Here is a 17,736-nt window from a genome sequence, read left to right as displayed (position 1 = left end):
AGACTTTTCTTGCCCAAGACTGTTTATGATATAAATATTGTTGATATTTCTACAGAAATCATTAATAATATTTAATCTGGAATTTGCCAGTTTGTCTAAATGTGGTGAGTAGTAAGAGACAAGAAATGTTATTTTTGGCGAAAACCAGGTAATGTTAAAGGTGAACTGGTTAATTCACAAAATATATATACATGTGTGTTATGAATGTACATTTACACTGTACCAAAACCATTTGGTCCCATTTTCATTGCTCACGCATGAATGTACACAAACACACAAAAAGTCTCATATGCAACTTTCTTCCTGGGATTGATTAAAGTAGAATAGAAAGCTGCTTCTTTTTTCAAAGCCACTCATTCTGCATTCTTGAGAGAGATAGAATTAAATGGAGGAGATAGGATAGAAATATGAAAAAGAACAGTATGCTTAGAATGCTTAAACAGTCTTTTTCCATTAATTCAAATGTTCAATTTAAATTTGAATAGAGATTAATAAATTACACAAATTATAACAGTTCTGACTTGGGTCTGTGGTATTACAAAACCAGTGTTAAGCTTCTGAGGCTTCAGCATGCTCATTCACGTGCATCCAGTGCTAACCAGCAAAATAATAGTGTTATCACCTAGTTCAGTAATCAAATGATGGAGAACCAATCTCTGGGAGCTATGGCTGGAATAGAAAGTGGTTTCTTACTGTGTTTATTAGCCAGAATACTAAGCACTGGGTTGGGCTGGGTTAATGAGTGATATCTTAATAATTTCTGAATCTGGACACATATGCATCCTGGTGAAGTAACAGTCTCTCACTGTATCTTACGATTTTTTTTGTCTTTGTAACATAATGCTGCCTTGCATGGAATATTGACTGCCTTGCTAGCTAAGTACTGTTATAGTTCTTGAATATTGTTAATGATGGTGTTTCTCCAGGGAAAATGTGTTAGGGAATGGATACGGGCATATGTTAATTATGTCTATATTGCTTAGGTTCATTCTTCCTGTGATATGTATTAACAGACTTTTATTAGACCTGGCTATGTTTTCAGAAGAAATGTGCGTCGTTGTGTAGAGTAAATTTGAAGGCAGATATGTTACACATGAGACATGCACCTGAGGTACAACTATATGTTAAATGTAGTAACTGTACTGTAATGAAGATTTATCTCAGCAATACATTTCTATATGACTAAAAAAAGACATTCAATTTATCAAAAAAAGCAAAAAAAAAAAAAATAGTAGAAGCAAAGTGGTTGGTTTTGTTTGTTTGTTTGTTTTGTTTTGTTTTGTTTTGTTTCAATGTAAACAACATTGTAGCATATATTGACATTAAAAGCTTCAAATTTTCATACTGCTTCCAGGGAGCACTCAAATATATGTATTTCCTGTCTATCCCATGCCTGCAGGAAATTACTGGAATGCAGCTTCTTTCATCACATCATCATCCTATCTTCACTTCTCCACCTTCCAAGGGGAAACAAGTGCAGATATCTCTTTCTATTTCAAAACATCGGCCTCAGATGGGGTGTTTCTTGAGAATCTGGGGAACACTGACTTCATCAAACTGGAGCTGAAATGTAAGTATGTGCTTTCCACCACTCTTTTTGGAACCTGACACAGATTCATGTCAGGTAACAGATTCCAAGAAACATGTATTATTCAGTAAAATGTGTAACCTTGGTTAAATCAGGAAAAAAAAAAAATCACACTACTTGACTTCTTCTCAGATTGTCTTACATAGGAAGAACTATTGAAGTCTCTTTGGTTTGGTTATCAAAAGGAGAAATAGAAAGAAGTATAAAACTGGTACCACTAGTTTAAAAAAAATAAAAATTAAATTAAAAAAAAAAAATCAAAATTGCATATCAAGGTTTATTTCTTTAAAATGTATGTCTGCAGCTGTGTAGGAGCACTGTAAAGAGCCTGAGCTGATAACTTGTCTACAATATCTAAAATATCTTTAAAAATCATGTAGAAATAATTCTTTATTGGCATTATCTGCTAGTGAAATTGCAGATTAAAAAAAAAAAAAAAGAAAAGGACATAATGCTATTAGGAGGCAAGTTAGTTTTATTATTAAACCACTTTAAATGGCACAAGAGCAAACTTCCAAGCAAGGTGCTGAAATCCTCAGCTATACATGAATTCTGCTTAGTGAAATCGAAGCAGTTGAATTAGGGGAAAACAATGTTTTACGTCTACTGTGTTCTTTCTCGACCCAGTTTACCCTGCCATAAACAGGAGTGGAGACAGGCCTGCTGTGCTATGTGTGATGGCTATTACAGCCTCTAGTAACACATTATAGCAGGGTGGTTACATGAGTGCAGAAAATTCCCTGTCTGCACTCCAGTACCAAGAAAAACATTTTTTCTTCCATTTGCTGCAGAAGCTACTCACAGAGGTCAAGAACCTGGTTCTAAGTATATATGTACAAAAGTCAGTGGCAAAAGTCACTAATGTTGAAAGAGATTAATTTTTTTATGTATCTCAAATAATCTATTTTTTATGCAGGTTCAATGAGATTTACATGCACACATCTAATTTAAAAATGAAAAGCCCTTTTTCACAATTCCTGAAGTCTAAACACACAAACAAGAGCGTGGAAATTTAGAAATCACCAGGGAGGCCCTTTAAAAAGTAATTAAATTTCCCCTCCAGTTAGGAATAAAGTGCCAAGTTCCAAGCAGGTGAGAGGTTTTTTCACTCTTTCTACAAGGAATTTAGTTGATGTTCCTTAATCCCAATTTTCTCTAATTTCCAACTGGTGAGAAACAAAATAGTTGCTATTGAGTCAGATGAAATATATTCATTTGTACTAACAAGGGGCATGGCCCTTTTATAATAAAGTGGCAGATACTTCTAATTTCACTTTGAATTTAAAAAGTACTTACAGTCATTTGAGGAGGGCATTTCCAGAGCTTCTTGCTCTTCTAACACATGAAACATGATAGTGTTTCATCCTTAGCCATTATCAGACCAGCCTTGCTGTTCACTTAGCTTAAAAGCTACAATAGCAATGAATAAAGGTGACCTGACAGTGACTACAATTATTGTGAACTCAACACAGTTTAAATGCTAATGACATTGAAGCGGCTCACTGAACAGATGCACCAGTTAAATAAAGCATGTGGCAGTGTAGCCACAATGCAGTTAAACAGGAGTTTTACTTGAGGCCCTACGCTTGAGGCCCACTGACTACTGTGGCTTGGCATGTGCCTGAATTCAACCACTGCCTCCTGTCCCTGAATCTAAGACTTGGATAACAAATTCTTGATGGCAGAAGTTGAAATATCACTGTAGAAACAGCTTGTAAGGTCAGATGTAGTATTGCAGTTTAAGGTAGTAAAAAACCTCTTGATTAAACCTATCCTGACTGTATTTGTTAAATGGTACAGAGCACAGTTCATTTGAACATAATTGCATTCAGTCTACCTTTTCTTTCCTGGAAACTAGTCTTGAAATTTTCAGATCCCAGAAAATTTCTTTCTGTGACTTGAAAGTTATATTAGTCACAGTTCAAAATGAGTTAAATTCCATGGGTTTAGTAACAAAAATAAATTAATTCTCTTTTCTGAATTGCATGTTTATTGCATGGACATTTTTTATCCTGTTTTCAGTAGTTTGTTTCATTCTAGTCTGCATTTACATTTTGTTAGAATTCAATCAATTTAAAAACAAAATTTCAGAATTTCAGAAGTTCCTTGCACGGCTTACAATAGATTCTTCTGCTTCTTAAAAGAATTTGCTTCCCTTTTACAGAAGTCCCATAAAATTCATACATGAATTTGTTTCTTAATGGAAACATAAAATTAAGTCAGTAAGATAATTACAGTATTATCTTTAAACCCTGACATTTTCCTTTAGCAAACTGTTTTCTAGCTAACACATCAAATTCTCTTACAAAACTGTTATTTTGTATTAAAGGTTTTTGTGTAATGTCAGTTGTGACATATTTGCTGCAAGTTGCTGTACTTCAAATAATGGCTACATTGTCTTTTTATTGCCCTCTTGTACAGGCATTAATTTCATTGAAGAGCAATCACTTCCTTAAATATATATATTATATATATATATATAGGTTCTTTTAATGATTTCTTCCTACAATTCCAAAAGGAAAATATTGAAATCAGTGTCCTCTGCCAACAGACAGTAAAAGTTTCTTCTTCTTCTTCCCTTATATGTGAAATAGCTCTATATATCTGTAATATACAGTTAGCATAAGCTTATTTCTACAGACCAGGAACTGAGAGATTCTAAAACATCCGGTATTTCAAACAGCTTACTGAACTTGCTAAATATATTAGGAGAACAAATCATTTGGTCTGTAAAGATTCTTAGATTCAAGTCTTTGGAAAGGAGTTTACTATTGCATTTTTTATTCTGAGCACAAGAGTTATCAGTAGGAATTCTCATTAAATTATTTTATTGTTGTGCTGTCTTAAGGTCTAATAACTGCACAACTTATTTTCCTACTCTCTAGAATTATAAGAAAAAGAGGTGCAATCTTGCAGTATGTAACTTCATGTGTCTTCAGCTCCATATTAACATCTCTGAGGAGAGGGATGAAGGAAAGGAACAATGTGTTTCTCTGATTTAAGAAAAAGCTTTTCCAAACAGACAAGGAAGACTGTCATGAAAAAAAAAAAATGGAAAAAAAAAAAAAAAAAAAAAAAAAAGGGCGATAAAATGTTACTGTGAATGTGGTTGAAATCTCTGGGTACTCCATTTATCAACCAGACCCCCCGGCAGGCTTTTACTTATCGTCATTCAAGGAACAGTAGGCAGAGAGAAATGTAGAATTATCTTAAAACTCAGTTTTTACATACATCAGTAAATCTACATATTATTTTTACAGGTGGCTGATCAGCCGACAATGACTGGCTTAGACAGGATGTAGGGTGTACATTTTTCTGTAAATCAGTGCTTTGGGCAACCACACATCTTTGGTCAAATTTTCCAAATTTTTTTAAGCTAAAAATATTTTAGAGAAAAAAAAATGATGATTTCTCCTTTAGAGATTTCCTATACAGTTTTGGGCAGCTTTAATGCCAAATCCAGTCCTCATATGAAGACACCTGTAAGAACACCATTTATTCATTTATTCTAAGGCCCTCTGCCATGGTTATTTTCTTCCTTTAGTCTTGACCTACCTTTTAGTACCCAGAGGAATGTAACCTGACCTGTTCCTTGTCCATGCTTCTCATAAATGCAATCCACAAAATAGTTTGAAAAAGTTAGAGGAACAGTTTGGCAACAGCAAATATCTTTCTCATAGCCCCTCATTCTTTCCCCTAGTGTGTACCTAACATCATAATTAAAAATTAGTATATACTCTCTGTATATGTATTGTGTGTACGTGCAACAGAGCTGGCACTTGTTCTGCAACATGATAGGGAGTTGCTTACAGTATGCAGTACTTCTGCAAACTGAAATAAACTGAGTGGCCCATCAGCTACACAGATCTACCATAGGAGACCTACTACTACACCGAACCAGTTCAGCTAGCCATTGCCCTGATTAATCCTTTGCCTTTACCTCCACTTCCCTTAGTGCTGAGGTTGGAAGCAGACCTAGCACGATGAAACAGACTAAACAGCTGTCTGTATATCAAACAACAGTGATAGGGATCCTTGAGCTCTTCACAAGATATCTTAATGCTCTTATTTTTTGTAAGCACTCTACTGTCCAATGTTGCCATAAAAACATGCCAAGAATTTCACTTTGAATTCTTGAAGACTTTCAGTTCGCCTCCCTGCTCTATTCTTCTTTGTAGTCACTCCCTGGAAATGGTAGCTTTGTGCAACTGAGCCTGCCTAGAGCTTCATGAAAGGAGAGGTAGAGGGAAATAGGACTCCAGGATCCTTACTCAAAACTTTGCAACAAGCAGGAGGCTACCTAAAGTCTGGTTGAATGTCAACAAATCTAACTAGGATAAAATGAGGAGGAGTATGGTTTTGTACATTTAGGAGGTGTTTGTTGAAGACTGCAGAGAGTTATGAATATGAAAATCCAGCTACTGTATACCTATGAGGTGTTTGTCAAATAAACTGAATTTGAATTTTCTGAACAAGAGAAATCCTATGTTTTGGAGAGATGTATTCCTGAAAGCAAGCTTTGAAAAGGACCCATTCTTGATAATCTGGGAAGAAGCATCTACCAACACTGTTTTGTATTAGATTCACAGGATCATTGCTCTAAAAAGCCAGTAGTAAGTTAAATTGTTTTCAGAAAACTCTCTTAATGCCACTGTCATAATATTGTAATGAAAAATATATTCCGTGCATTTCTGTAGCTCCTCTCATCCCAGCACCTCCAAGCAATTTACAGACACTAATGAATTGTATCCCACTGTTATTATTCTGAAAGAAGCAAACAGTAAGACAGTTTTACAGCGGGGAAAAAAAAAAAAAAAAAAAAAAAAAAAAAAAAAAAGGTGAGGCTTAGAAAAAGAAAGGTCAATTTGTTTTTGATCCTGTCATGAACTTGTAAGAGAGGAAGGAGTTTTCTTATTAATTTATTGTAGAAACCTAGAAATATTTACAGCCCCTACATTCAGAGACATCACTTAGCTGATAACCCCTGCAATGGTAGCCACCCTAAAAGTCTCCTCAAGGAGTGATCAGTGAACTTAGCTGCTGTGAAATGGATTGCATGGGGTAGCTTGCTAATGAGAGCAGCAGGATGTCTCCAGGATGAGTCTGCTTGCTCTGTGGGCAAGGGATACCAACAGCACTTTAATACCTAACATTTGCACTTGAAAAGTGCCATATTGCTTCTTGTGCTAGGCTGTTTCTAGGCTACTTAGCTGAGATGTAAGTAAGTTTTCCAAAATCAGACAAAGCAGTGATAGACCAGGGAACATGATTTGCATTGTTGTTTGATTCTTCCTAGACAGCATTCATTCCTCCAGACTTAATGCTCTAAAATATGATTGATTAATATATATGTTTTACAGATTTTAATAATTTCATCACTTCTTTCTCCAAAGGCATCCTAAAATGGAATTCTACCATATCAATGAATTTTCTACATCATACTCTTTAAATTCCCTTATGTTAATGTAAATATAACTTTACATATTTCACTGCTTTATCTTTGCAGCTGAGTAGGGAAACTGGTGTGACCTTCATTGTTGTGGTTTATTTGTTGTTATTGTTTGTTTTTTTTGCTTTCCTAGCAGCAGGTCATTTTTTTGAAAAACAGCCCCCTAGGAGAGCATGTTGCAATGATGCTACACATCAAAGAATGCATAGCAAAATTAGGAATCCTTTCATCCCAGGGGCCAATAGGAAGCTATCAAATTAAATGGAAAATAAATAAATTTCTTCAGGGAAATTTTTGATCCAAATGTTTTTACATTTGCAAACTCTCATCCTAAGACTGAAAAAAAACTGCAAGCATCATTCTTTTCAAGGTAAGATTTCTTTTCAGCTGAGGCAAGTGGTGCAGAAAAGCTTGATATTTAAAAAGGGCAGTTTATGACCCTTCTGAAAACACCAGTTCCACCTTTATCTTTATATCTAAGTTGCAGATGGGGATAGGTGCTCTGGTGTTTGGGAGCAAGCCAAAGGTAGCAAATAAACCACTTGGATGGAGAACTGTCTAAAATTGACTGGAGCTGGAAATTCCTTTCTCCAGCATCTGCCCTTATGAAATCAGGGGTTGTGATCTCCCTTTTTACCCTCCTTTCTGAATTTAGGATACTGAAATCCACCATTTAATGGTCATTGCAGGCAAAGATGTCTTTGACTTTAACACTCCTAACAGGCCCCTCCTTGTTTGTGAATTTGAGGTCCAGCAGAGCATCTCTCTTTTTTGACATCTGTATGATCTAGGTCAGGAAGTAGTCGTCAACACTTTGCAGGAACCTCCTTGATTGCTTATGCCTTGCCATGCTGTCCTTCCAATAGATGTTGGTATGACCCAAGTATCCCATGGTCCAGGGCCTGTGAACATGAGTCTGCTTCTAGCTGTCTGTACAATGCCTCATACACGTTTTCTAGTCAGGTGGCCTATAGCAGACACTCACTGCAATGTTACCCATAGTGGTTTGCTCTTTAATCCTTGCCTTTATTACTAATCCTCAATATCATCCCATACTTTGAAACACTGTGAGTGACAAAATCTGGAATTGTCCAACCAAACTGCATTGCTTCCTATAATCTGAATCCAGTTGGACTTCTGGTCATAATTCACTTAGATGTTTTTGGGAATCTTTCTCCTCCGTGTTTAAATAGGGTTTTGGTACCTTGCAATCTACTTCTTTTTCTTTTATTTTATTTTCTTTTTTCTTTCAGTTGGCCTTTAAACATAAAGTGTTGGAAATTGCTTAGTTAGTCTATTAAAAGTCTAAATAATTTTGTATTGTTTTCACCAAAGGAATAGTTTCAAAGTAGAAAAATATTTAATGTGATAAGATACAATGAAAGAGGAGGTATTTTTACTAATGATACAATTGTATCCATGATACTTCAAATCTTTATGCACATGATTAATTCAAACTATGTCGATAAATTGATTCAAGTGAATATAATCATTTTTAGATTAAGTGTTTGCAAGAACATCATAATGTGGTAGATTTTAAATTATCTAAAGTTTTGGCCACAGATTTTCCTAACAATTTTATTAAAAATCTAATTTAAAAAAAATGATTTTATTTTGTAAGAAAGTCATAAAAGCAGTTACTATCACAAGACTGCTATTACATGATCTTATGTAATTTGGGTATTTTATATCCTCTTGATCTAAACATCTTGACTTTGTTTATAAAATAGAGTCTGGATCATGGTAGAGCCTTTTGTGTCTACTCAAGTACTACAGACAGCTCTCTATCAATATGAATTAGAAATAGCAAATGTTTTTTACAGATCTAAATCCTTTCACTCACCCTTTTATGTTTTTACTACTACAGCAGGAAACAGGAATGGGTGTCCTGTTGGCATTACATTTCATGAGATTCATGCATGCAGTGAAGCAAGGTAGTTAGGGAAAGGTTTCTGAAGCAGGCAGGTCCCTCACTCAAATATAATTCAAAAATGAGTACATACAGCATGTCTGTGGCCTTTATCCTCCACTAGTGTGTTACAGGAGTTTTCTACCTCTAATTACTATGAAGTCAGGGCACATATTTTTACCTTCAACATGTCAGTTCAGTCTCTGTGTCTCCATACCAGTCCATGATAGTCCTTATTTTAGTATTTTTTAGATGTATTTTCCTCATGCAGAATAAATAATAATAATAATAATAATAATAAACAATACCAAAGACATCATCTCCATTTTGGGGGGTCCACCCTGAACACTGTCAACAGTAAATAATTATAAACATAGTTTTCAGAGAAATCCTTTGTTTAAATATATATATATATATATATATATATATATTTATATATAAAAAAAAAAAAAAAAAAAAAGCCACAGTCACCCGGATCCATGTACCCTGACCCTACCCTCTTCATATACAGAGTAACTACACTAAAAGTAAACTTATGTCATATTTTTGGATGGACTTTACTATTTTGTTAGTACATTGCAATAGGGTCCTTACCCTGATGGTGACCCCTGCACAGGCACAGAGAAATAAATAACAGCAGTGAAAAATTGCTTACTAACCAGCCATTACAAATGACAAAAAGCTACATGTCCAGGCAGAAAAATCAATCAACTCATATCACCTTGAGCACCTGGCCAGATTTTAAAAGTTTTCTGGCAGCTACAACCCAGGCATCTGAATACCTTTACATGTCTTAACCACAATCTCCAGCAGAACTTACACCCATTCCACAAACTATGGAATAAGAAAAACACCACAAAACAGGAAGAAAAGCACATAGACAATGCGTTTTTTCTCAAAATCCCACCATAAAAAAATGACAGTCTTGATATCTACTTTTCAGGCTTGCACAAGGCTATTAGAACTTTTAATATGATGCATTGTTTACAAGTTTGGCTGATTTTTGTGAGATTCAAATGTAACATATTTGAGGAGGAGGACTTGATAAACACCCAGTCCCATAGCTCAGCAATTTTAGAACCATGCCAACTTCCCAGCAATTTTTCTTATGGAAAGGAGACTCCTTCTCCTCTCCTGTTAAAAATCTCTGATATTTTACTATGCTCCTGCTGTAATAGGATTTGGTGAATGTTAGCACATACTTTTGGACACTTCAAGTGTCCAAAGAAGGGCTATGTAGGTGTTGAGGGGTCTAGAAGGGAAGAGGTATGAGGAGCAGCTGAGGTCCCTTTGTTTGTTCAGCCCAGAGCAGAGCAGGCTGAGGGGAGGCCTCATGGCGGCCTGCAGCTCCCTCATGAGGGGAGTAAAGGGGCAGGCGCTGAGGTCTGCTCTCTGGGTACAGCAACAGGACCCAAGGGAACATCATGGAGCTGGGACAGGGGAGGGTCAGGCTGGTTGTTAGGAAAAGGTTCTGCACCCAGAGGGTGGTCAGGCACTGGGACAGGCTCCCCAGGGCAGTGGTCACATCACTGAGCCTGTCAGAGCTCAAGAAGCATTTGGACAATGCTCTTAGGCACATGGTAGGATTTTTGAGTGGTCCTTTCTGAACCCAGGAGCTGAACTTGAAGATCCTTGTGGGTCCCTTCCAACTCAGGATATTGTGTGATTTTATGACTTTTATTTTGCCTTTTATCCAACAAAAAAAAAAACTGTTACACAAAACCCTTAGAACGCTACATGAGAGAGCTCTGTTTTGATGTCTGTGCATTCCCCTTGTTGTGGTGTCTTTTGTTGCATAGAACCAGTGCAGTTCTATGGTAAGGCACTGCAGTTAAAAAAGTTTAATAGGGTTTATTATTACTCACTACAGATAGGAAAGCATAACCCTCCTCTCCTTTTATATTCAGCGTACTGACTGCAGTTCCCTTTTTGTGAATCATCTCTCACAAAAGGGACCAGAAGACATTGCTGCTATATATATTTTTTAAGTTTTAGTACCTTTCATGAGATCAACAAGACCTTCAACTGAATCACCTTTCCTTTCTTTCTTCCAAGTTGCTAAGTAGTTATTGGAAGAGGGCTGTATGAATGGGAGGTAACATCATCTATCTGAAATTGTATTGCCTTAGAAGTAAAGCAAGTAGGTATCTTTTCATGCCCTGTTCTGATCATCTGTTGTTTGATCTTAAACAAGTTCTTTCACATATCTTTGATTTGGTTCCCTGTTTATGCAGGACTGGTAATGTCATTTTTCATTCTTGATGTCTACAGCTGAAAATTGCTATATAAACTAAAATATAACCATAAAAAATAAAATAGTTGTTTCCCAGTGCTTATCTAGAAGACAGATGAAGTGCAATTAGCATAACTGAAGTAATTAATAAATAATGATAATAAATAATTCCAAGGGCATGTTTGACCTTTGCATGATAATTCATGAGAAAATTTGGTACTTTCATTTTAATGTAATATTTTTGTCCCCCAAAGCAATTTAATCTATTATGTAGGAAGGCTGATATTTTTGTTTGATTGGTTGTTTGATAGCTGTGTTTATTCTAAAATTAAATAAAAATATCTTATTCTTAGTCATTACCAAAATCAAATCCCTCCTTATCATGCATGGTCCTCTCATAGATGCTTACACATGAGGAAGGCACACTATCCAGTTCTGTTTTCCCTTCATATTGAGCTCCAGTAGACTTACTACTTTCCAAAATATTGCTAATTGTATGTGTAAGTGGTTGTCTGCCAGTAGAAAGTCACAGAATTAGTGTCCCTCCACAAGGTCAGAGAAGTCAGGAACATTCTTTTTTACTACCTTGCACCTGGAGAGCATTTAGCCAGTTGCAGGTAGCCTGTGTGTTTTGGAAACGGTAAAGACACATTTCTAGCAGTTAAAAATTCCCCCTCAGCTGCAATCAGACAGCAGGTTAGGCCACCCTAGGGAAAATTCAGGGAAGGATTGTAAGTCTGCACTGTTCTGTACTCCAGCTTCTGCTCCAAAGGAGTAATCTAGCCTTGCATGTGCACAGAAACACAATGTTTCACTGACATGATAGCTTTTGACCAGAAACAAGCTGTAACTGAGAAGTGCTGCATCTAACAGATGTTCTTCTTTATATATCCAAGTTCTCAACCTTTTGAGGGCAGGCTACAATACTGAATAGCCCACTTTTAATAGCAGTATTGAAACATTGCAATTGTAAATATGCACTTGAGGAGATGACTCTACACAGCATTGTAGTCTGTTATTCCCTTCAATACTGAAAGACAGTGAGGGGAAAAAAGTGTTGCTAGCTGAACTCCATGTAAAGTAGCAATAAAGAAGCACTGAAATATGTCTGCAAATCTTTTGGATTATATACACAAGCATGCATATTTGTGCAAGTGGCATATGTACAACAGAACTAAGCTTGATGCTGTAGACTAACCAGACTAACCAACAGACTAGCAGAATAATGACCTACATTTATTTATGTATTTGTTTGTTAATTTAGTTATGTCTGTAATTTCTTTGACTTTGCTAGTGAGACCCAAGAGGGCTAAACATGCAATTAAAAAAAAAAAAAAAAAAAAAGTCATGTCAAATTTTGTGATTTGTTTTTTTGGTACTGAAGCATACATGACACAGAAATAACTTGCACTTTTAACCATCACAAAAGGCAGGTCCCAATAGAAAAATCTGTATTTTGTATACACTAAATCATCTATCCATCTGAAGACAGAAAACCATCCTCTTGCCGTGCTCCAGAAACACGCTTTTACTGCAAGTGATATACTGATATTTGCTATGATTTTAGCTTCTTACCTTCCACCTCCTAGGATCACTGTAGCCTTATCTAGCGTGAGCTTCAGTAAACAAGTTCACAGTTATGTTCTAATTCCATCCAAAGAAGCAAGCATTCATCATTAAAAGGTTAATTGAGAGAAACAGGAAAAAAAAAAAAAAAAAAAAAAAAAAAACTGATATTATAAGCAAAATACTAGTGCTACAATACTAGTGCAAAATACTAGTGCATCAGCCTTCTTTTCCACTTAAGGTGGTGAAACAATGACAGTAGATTTCAACTAGATCCCAACAGAGAACTCAGTCCTTCTCAGAACAAAGACATTTCCAGATGTTCAAACAGAGCCTCCTGTGTTTGTACCTATTGCTACTTCTCCAGCCACTAGGCAACATTGAAAAGTAGCTCCATCTTCTTTGCAGCCTCCCGTCAGGTATTTCTGTACATTTATAGGATCCCCCCTTGAGCCTTCTCTTCTCCAGGCAGAACAGCCCCAGCTCTCTCAGCCTTTCCTCAGAGGAAAGGTTCTCCATCCCATAATCATCCTCATGGCCCTCTCCAGGACATCCACGTCTCTCTTGTACTGAGAAGCCCAGAACTGGGCACACCGCTTCAGATGTGGCCTCACCAAGGCTGAGTAGAGGGAAAGGATCACTTTCCTCAAGCTGCTGGTAAAGGTTTGCCTAATGCAAAAGGAGCCCAGGAGAGCATTTTACCTTCTTTGCCACAAGGACACACATTCTGTCTCACATTCATTTTGGTGTCCACCAGGGCCCCCAGAGCCTTTTCTGCAAAGCTGTTTTTCAGCATGTCCTGGTGCTTGGGGCTGTTCCTCCCCAGGTGCAGGACTTTGTACTTTTCCCTGTTGAATTGTATGAGGTTCTTGACAGCTTGTTTCTCCAGCCTGCTGAAGTCCCTCTGGTTTTCAGCATGAACAGAGTGTTTCAACCTCAGTTTTATGTGACCAACAAACCAGCCTAGTGTGCACTCTGTCCCCATCATCCAGGGGCAGATGATGGATTGGTTACTGAACAAGACTGGACCCAGTTTTGAATCCAGGGGTACTCCTGGAGCCTAGTTTCTTGGTTTAGTTGATAGTTATCTGTGCTAGTCACTATCTTTCCTACCTTCCATCTTAATTTACTATACTGACTGGGTAAGATTCAAGAAAGTGTAAAGCTGCATGACTTTTCTTGTTTGGCTTCTTAATCTGTAGGCAAACACAGAATGTGCTGTCTGTGCAATGAACCACCATATTAGAGAGATATCTGCACTAATTCTGGAAAAATAGCATGTCCACATAGATCAAGATTCAGCAATGCTGTGTTTGATCCTAGGTGCGGTAGAGCCTTTCATTAAGACTAATTACTTTTGGCACAGCATCATGCTAATGCAGCTGTGCAGCTTCCAGAGCTAGTTCATTTGGCACTTAGCTCAGAGATCACTGCAGTCATGGACTTAGATGTCCATTGTCATTTGGTCAAATGAGTGAAGCTTTTGCTCATTAGTTCAAACGATCATTTCATTTGGGAATATGACAAATGATGAAATCTTCTAGATGCTTAGTTCAATTGCTGTAAATATGGCCATGAGTTTTGACAACTATCCAGTTATTAACTGTCAGTCAAGCTACACAGAAATTCCTGCATTACAATCCAGCATGTTGTATCAGCAATTTCTCTCTGAGATGTCCTTTCGGTGGTTTTAATTTTTAGTTGAGAAGTGAGATGCCATGATGCCATAAGATGTGGCATCCTCAAAGCAGATACTGTGTTCCAATACAGCACTTCAGGGTAGCATCGGCAGCCCTTTCTATGTATATTCAGCAGCCAGGAACAAGCTATCAGTGCTGTTTCAGCTGTCTCTCACCCCTGTGCAAATGAAGGTAGCAGGCCAGGTAATTTATAGATGAATTTGTAAGACTACTCATCTGCCAGAGTGTAAGTGGGAAAGGTGGACAAGATTTTCCATACTATCCTGGAAAGTCTTCCTTTCCTATCCAAAGTCCATTAAGTCAATTGGAAGAATTTCAGTGAATCATTTCATTGATTTCTGTCTTCTGGTTTAGTCAGTGAGACCTTTGTCAAAGGTGTATTTAAAAATAAACTGTCTAAAAGGTTTGGCAGATGTTGCTCTTCCAGAGGTAGAATATTTACAAGCTGCTGTTTTCATGGAACAAGCAAACGAGGTGGAGGGAAGCAAAATCTGTCTGGCACTTTTTAGACTACAATTCATAGCTTATTGTTGTATGCTGTTTTACAGCTAGTAAGTGAGCTCTGAATCTAGCCATAACAAAGCATTTATGTTCTAAGAATGGAATTTCAAAAGGATCCTAAGGTTTTCTCTTTGATATAAGTCAACTAAAACATCAATGAGTCTCACTGAAGGTTATAAAAATACAGCAGGAGAGTTAAGAGAAACAAAGTACAAGGGAGGGGATGAAAGTATGTATTAGAGAAAAGATAACAAGAAAGAGGAAGAGAAAGGGAGAGACAGGCATAGAAAACTTACTCTAAGGAGGGCTGTAATTCCTACCCCCCCACACACACACACACTTTTTTTTTTCCACAGTTTTTGTGTCTTAAGAACCTCCACCTAGTACTTAGCATTTTGTGAGCACCCACCTGTCTGTCAGCATCCTTTTCTTTGCTGGTAGCCTCATTATAGGTAGAGATTCCGGCCCATAATTTATTAGCAAACATCAATCTAGGAAAGTAGAAGGAAAAAAAAAAAAAAAAAAGAGAGAGAGAGAGAGAGAAAGAGACTTGAAACATAAAGAATTCTAGGGAAATGGGAAACTTAGCTTTTTGTAGATCTTAAATGACAGAAAAGACTGTTAGATCATTTAGTCTGGCCTCCTGCATAGCAAAGGACATAGAAATGCATACTACTTCTCATTCTGTTGAGCCTCAGATCTTCCGTTTAAATAAAGCATATGGGCTAGAAAGCCTGGTAAGGAGGAATCCAAAGAATCCAGAATGCCACAGATGATATATGTGTCCCTTACTTTTATGGACAAATGTTTCATAGGTTTAAGGTAAGGAAATTGTGGGATCTGAACACAACCCAAATAAAAAATAAATAATAATAATAATAATAATAATAAACAGTAAGGACAGTGGGAAGATCATTTCTTTTGCCAAAGCCACACTTCTACATTCTGAAATGATGGCTGACAAAAACCTAAGACCATAGAAAACTGAACTGATGAAAGAAACATGTCAAGATGTAATTACATATAATTGCACAAATGTCCTGGTTTTGGCTATTATAGAGTTAATTGTTTCCTGATATCTGGTATGGCACCGTGTTTTGGATTTAAGATGAGAATCATGTTGATAACACACCAATGTTTTTAATTGCTGTATGGGGTGGCTGGCCAGGGTTAGGCGGACCGCTGCTTAGGGATGGGCTGGACATCAGTCAGCAGGTGGTGAGCAATTGCACTGTGCATCACTTGTTGTGTACACATTATTAGTATTGTTATTATTATTATTATTATTATTATTTATTTTCTGTCCTAATAAACTCTCTTTATCTCAGCCCATAAGCTTTTACTTTTTTTCTGATTCTCACCACTATCCCACTGTGGGGGGAGGGTGAGAAGACAGCTGTGTGGTGGGTGCTTAGCTGCCAGCCAAGTTAAAACACAACAAGGCACAGAAATGCTAAAACTACATGTAGCCACAAGCCTCCTTTTATTAAGTGAATATATGTGGCAGGAGTACATAAAAATTTGCTCTTGTTCAGTTTTATGGAATTTCCATCACAAAACCTTGTACTAACTGAATATACTGAAAATACATTTATTTTATTTTTTCATTTCTTAATTAAGCAATTTCAGACATTTGTTCAAAGTCTGATATCCACTCTCTTTTCTTAGAGTTTTATAGCATTTGATAGGATAGAAAATAAAATGGTCATTAGGGATGCTCACGTCCTGAGCTACAAATTTACTGGCCAGTAAAAATCTTGGGGATCTGTGCTGCTCATTATGTCCATGTTTCTGAAAAATACAGCTCTGGTCCAGCTGATCAATGAACAACTATCAGCTTAGATGTTAGACGTTTTTGATCCTTCTTTTTAAAAGTTTGTCAGAATAATACTGCTGTTGTGGCTTTATTTACAAGGATGAAATTACACCAAGGATGTATTTGTGTCCAAAGGGTTGTATAGGTAGACACAGAGAGGCTGAAAATTAAACCATACTTAGGAAAATAAATAAATAAATAAATAAGCGATACCTTTCCACATAAGTAGTTACACTGAACTTCTGAATAAATTTTATATTATTCTGGATCTGGCTGGGATAGAGTTATCTTTCTTCACAGCAGCCTAGTGCCTTGTTTTGTATTTATGCCTACAATAGTCTTGACAAAATGCCAATATTTTGGCTATTGCTGAACAGTGCTGAAAAGTATAAAGGATTTGTCTTTTTCCAACTTTCTCCCCATTCCCCTCCAATGTGTAGGCTAAGGGCAGTGAAGAAGTTGGAATGGCACACATTGACCAAAGGAATACTCTACACTGCCCAACATCATGCTCAGCAATAAAGCTGGGGTGGAGGAAGAAGGTGAGGGTTTGGGTTTCCAAGGGGGCCCAAGTTTGGAGACTGGCCAGACATCAGTCTGCTTGTGGGATTTAGTGAGTCATTTCCTTTGTTTTACTTTGTTTGTTTTTCTTGTTGGTTTTTGTCTTTTCCATCACCTACTAAACTGTCTTTATCTTAACACGAGTTTTCTCACTTTCAGTCTTCCTATTTTCTCCTGCAACTTGCTGGGGGGAGGGGGGGGGGCCCGGGGGGAGTGAATAAGCAGCTGTTTAAGTGCTTAGCTGCAGACTGGAGTCAACCCACCACAGATGTTCATCCATTTCTGATAAAATGCCAATACGAAGTATTTTATGTAGACATATGAGCATGTATTTATGTAGACTTTTGTGGATGTCTCATCCCTGGATGTGTTTAAAGCAAGATGTGATGTCGTTTTGAGCATCCTGGCCTAGT

The 17,736-nt window shown here is 37.0% G+C and overlaps 1 protein-coding gene across 3 annotated transcripts in view; it reads left to right on the top strand.

Annotated features, from left to right (window-relative positions):
* Positions 1-17,736, top strand: part of CNTNAP2 (contactin associated protein 2) — a 1,137,498-nt gene that overhangs the window by 1,022,060 nt on the left and 97,702 nt on the right. For all 3 annotated transcript variants that reach the window (XM_035319470.1, XM_035319471.1, XM_035319472.1), the window contains one exon: positions 1,400-1,570. In XM_035319470.1, coding sequence (XP_035175361.1) covers positions 1,400-1,570 — 171 coding nt within the window. The remainder of the gene's footprint in view (positions 1-1,399; positions 1,571-17,736) is intronic.

The sequence above is a fragment of the Oxyura jamaicensis genome, chromosome 2, assembly GCF_011077185.1.
Source record: "Oxyura jamaicensis isolate SHBP4307 breed ruddy duck chromosome 2, BPBGC_Ojam_1.0, whole genome shotgun sequence".
Taxonomy (NCBI): Eukaryota; Metazoa; Chordata; class Aves; order Anseriformes; family Anatidae; genus Oxyura; species Oxyura jamaicensis.
Note: the sequence above shows the minus strand (reverse complement) of the source record. Positions and strands in the feature narration are given on the sequence as shown.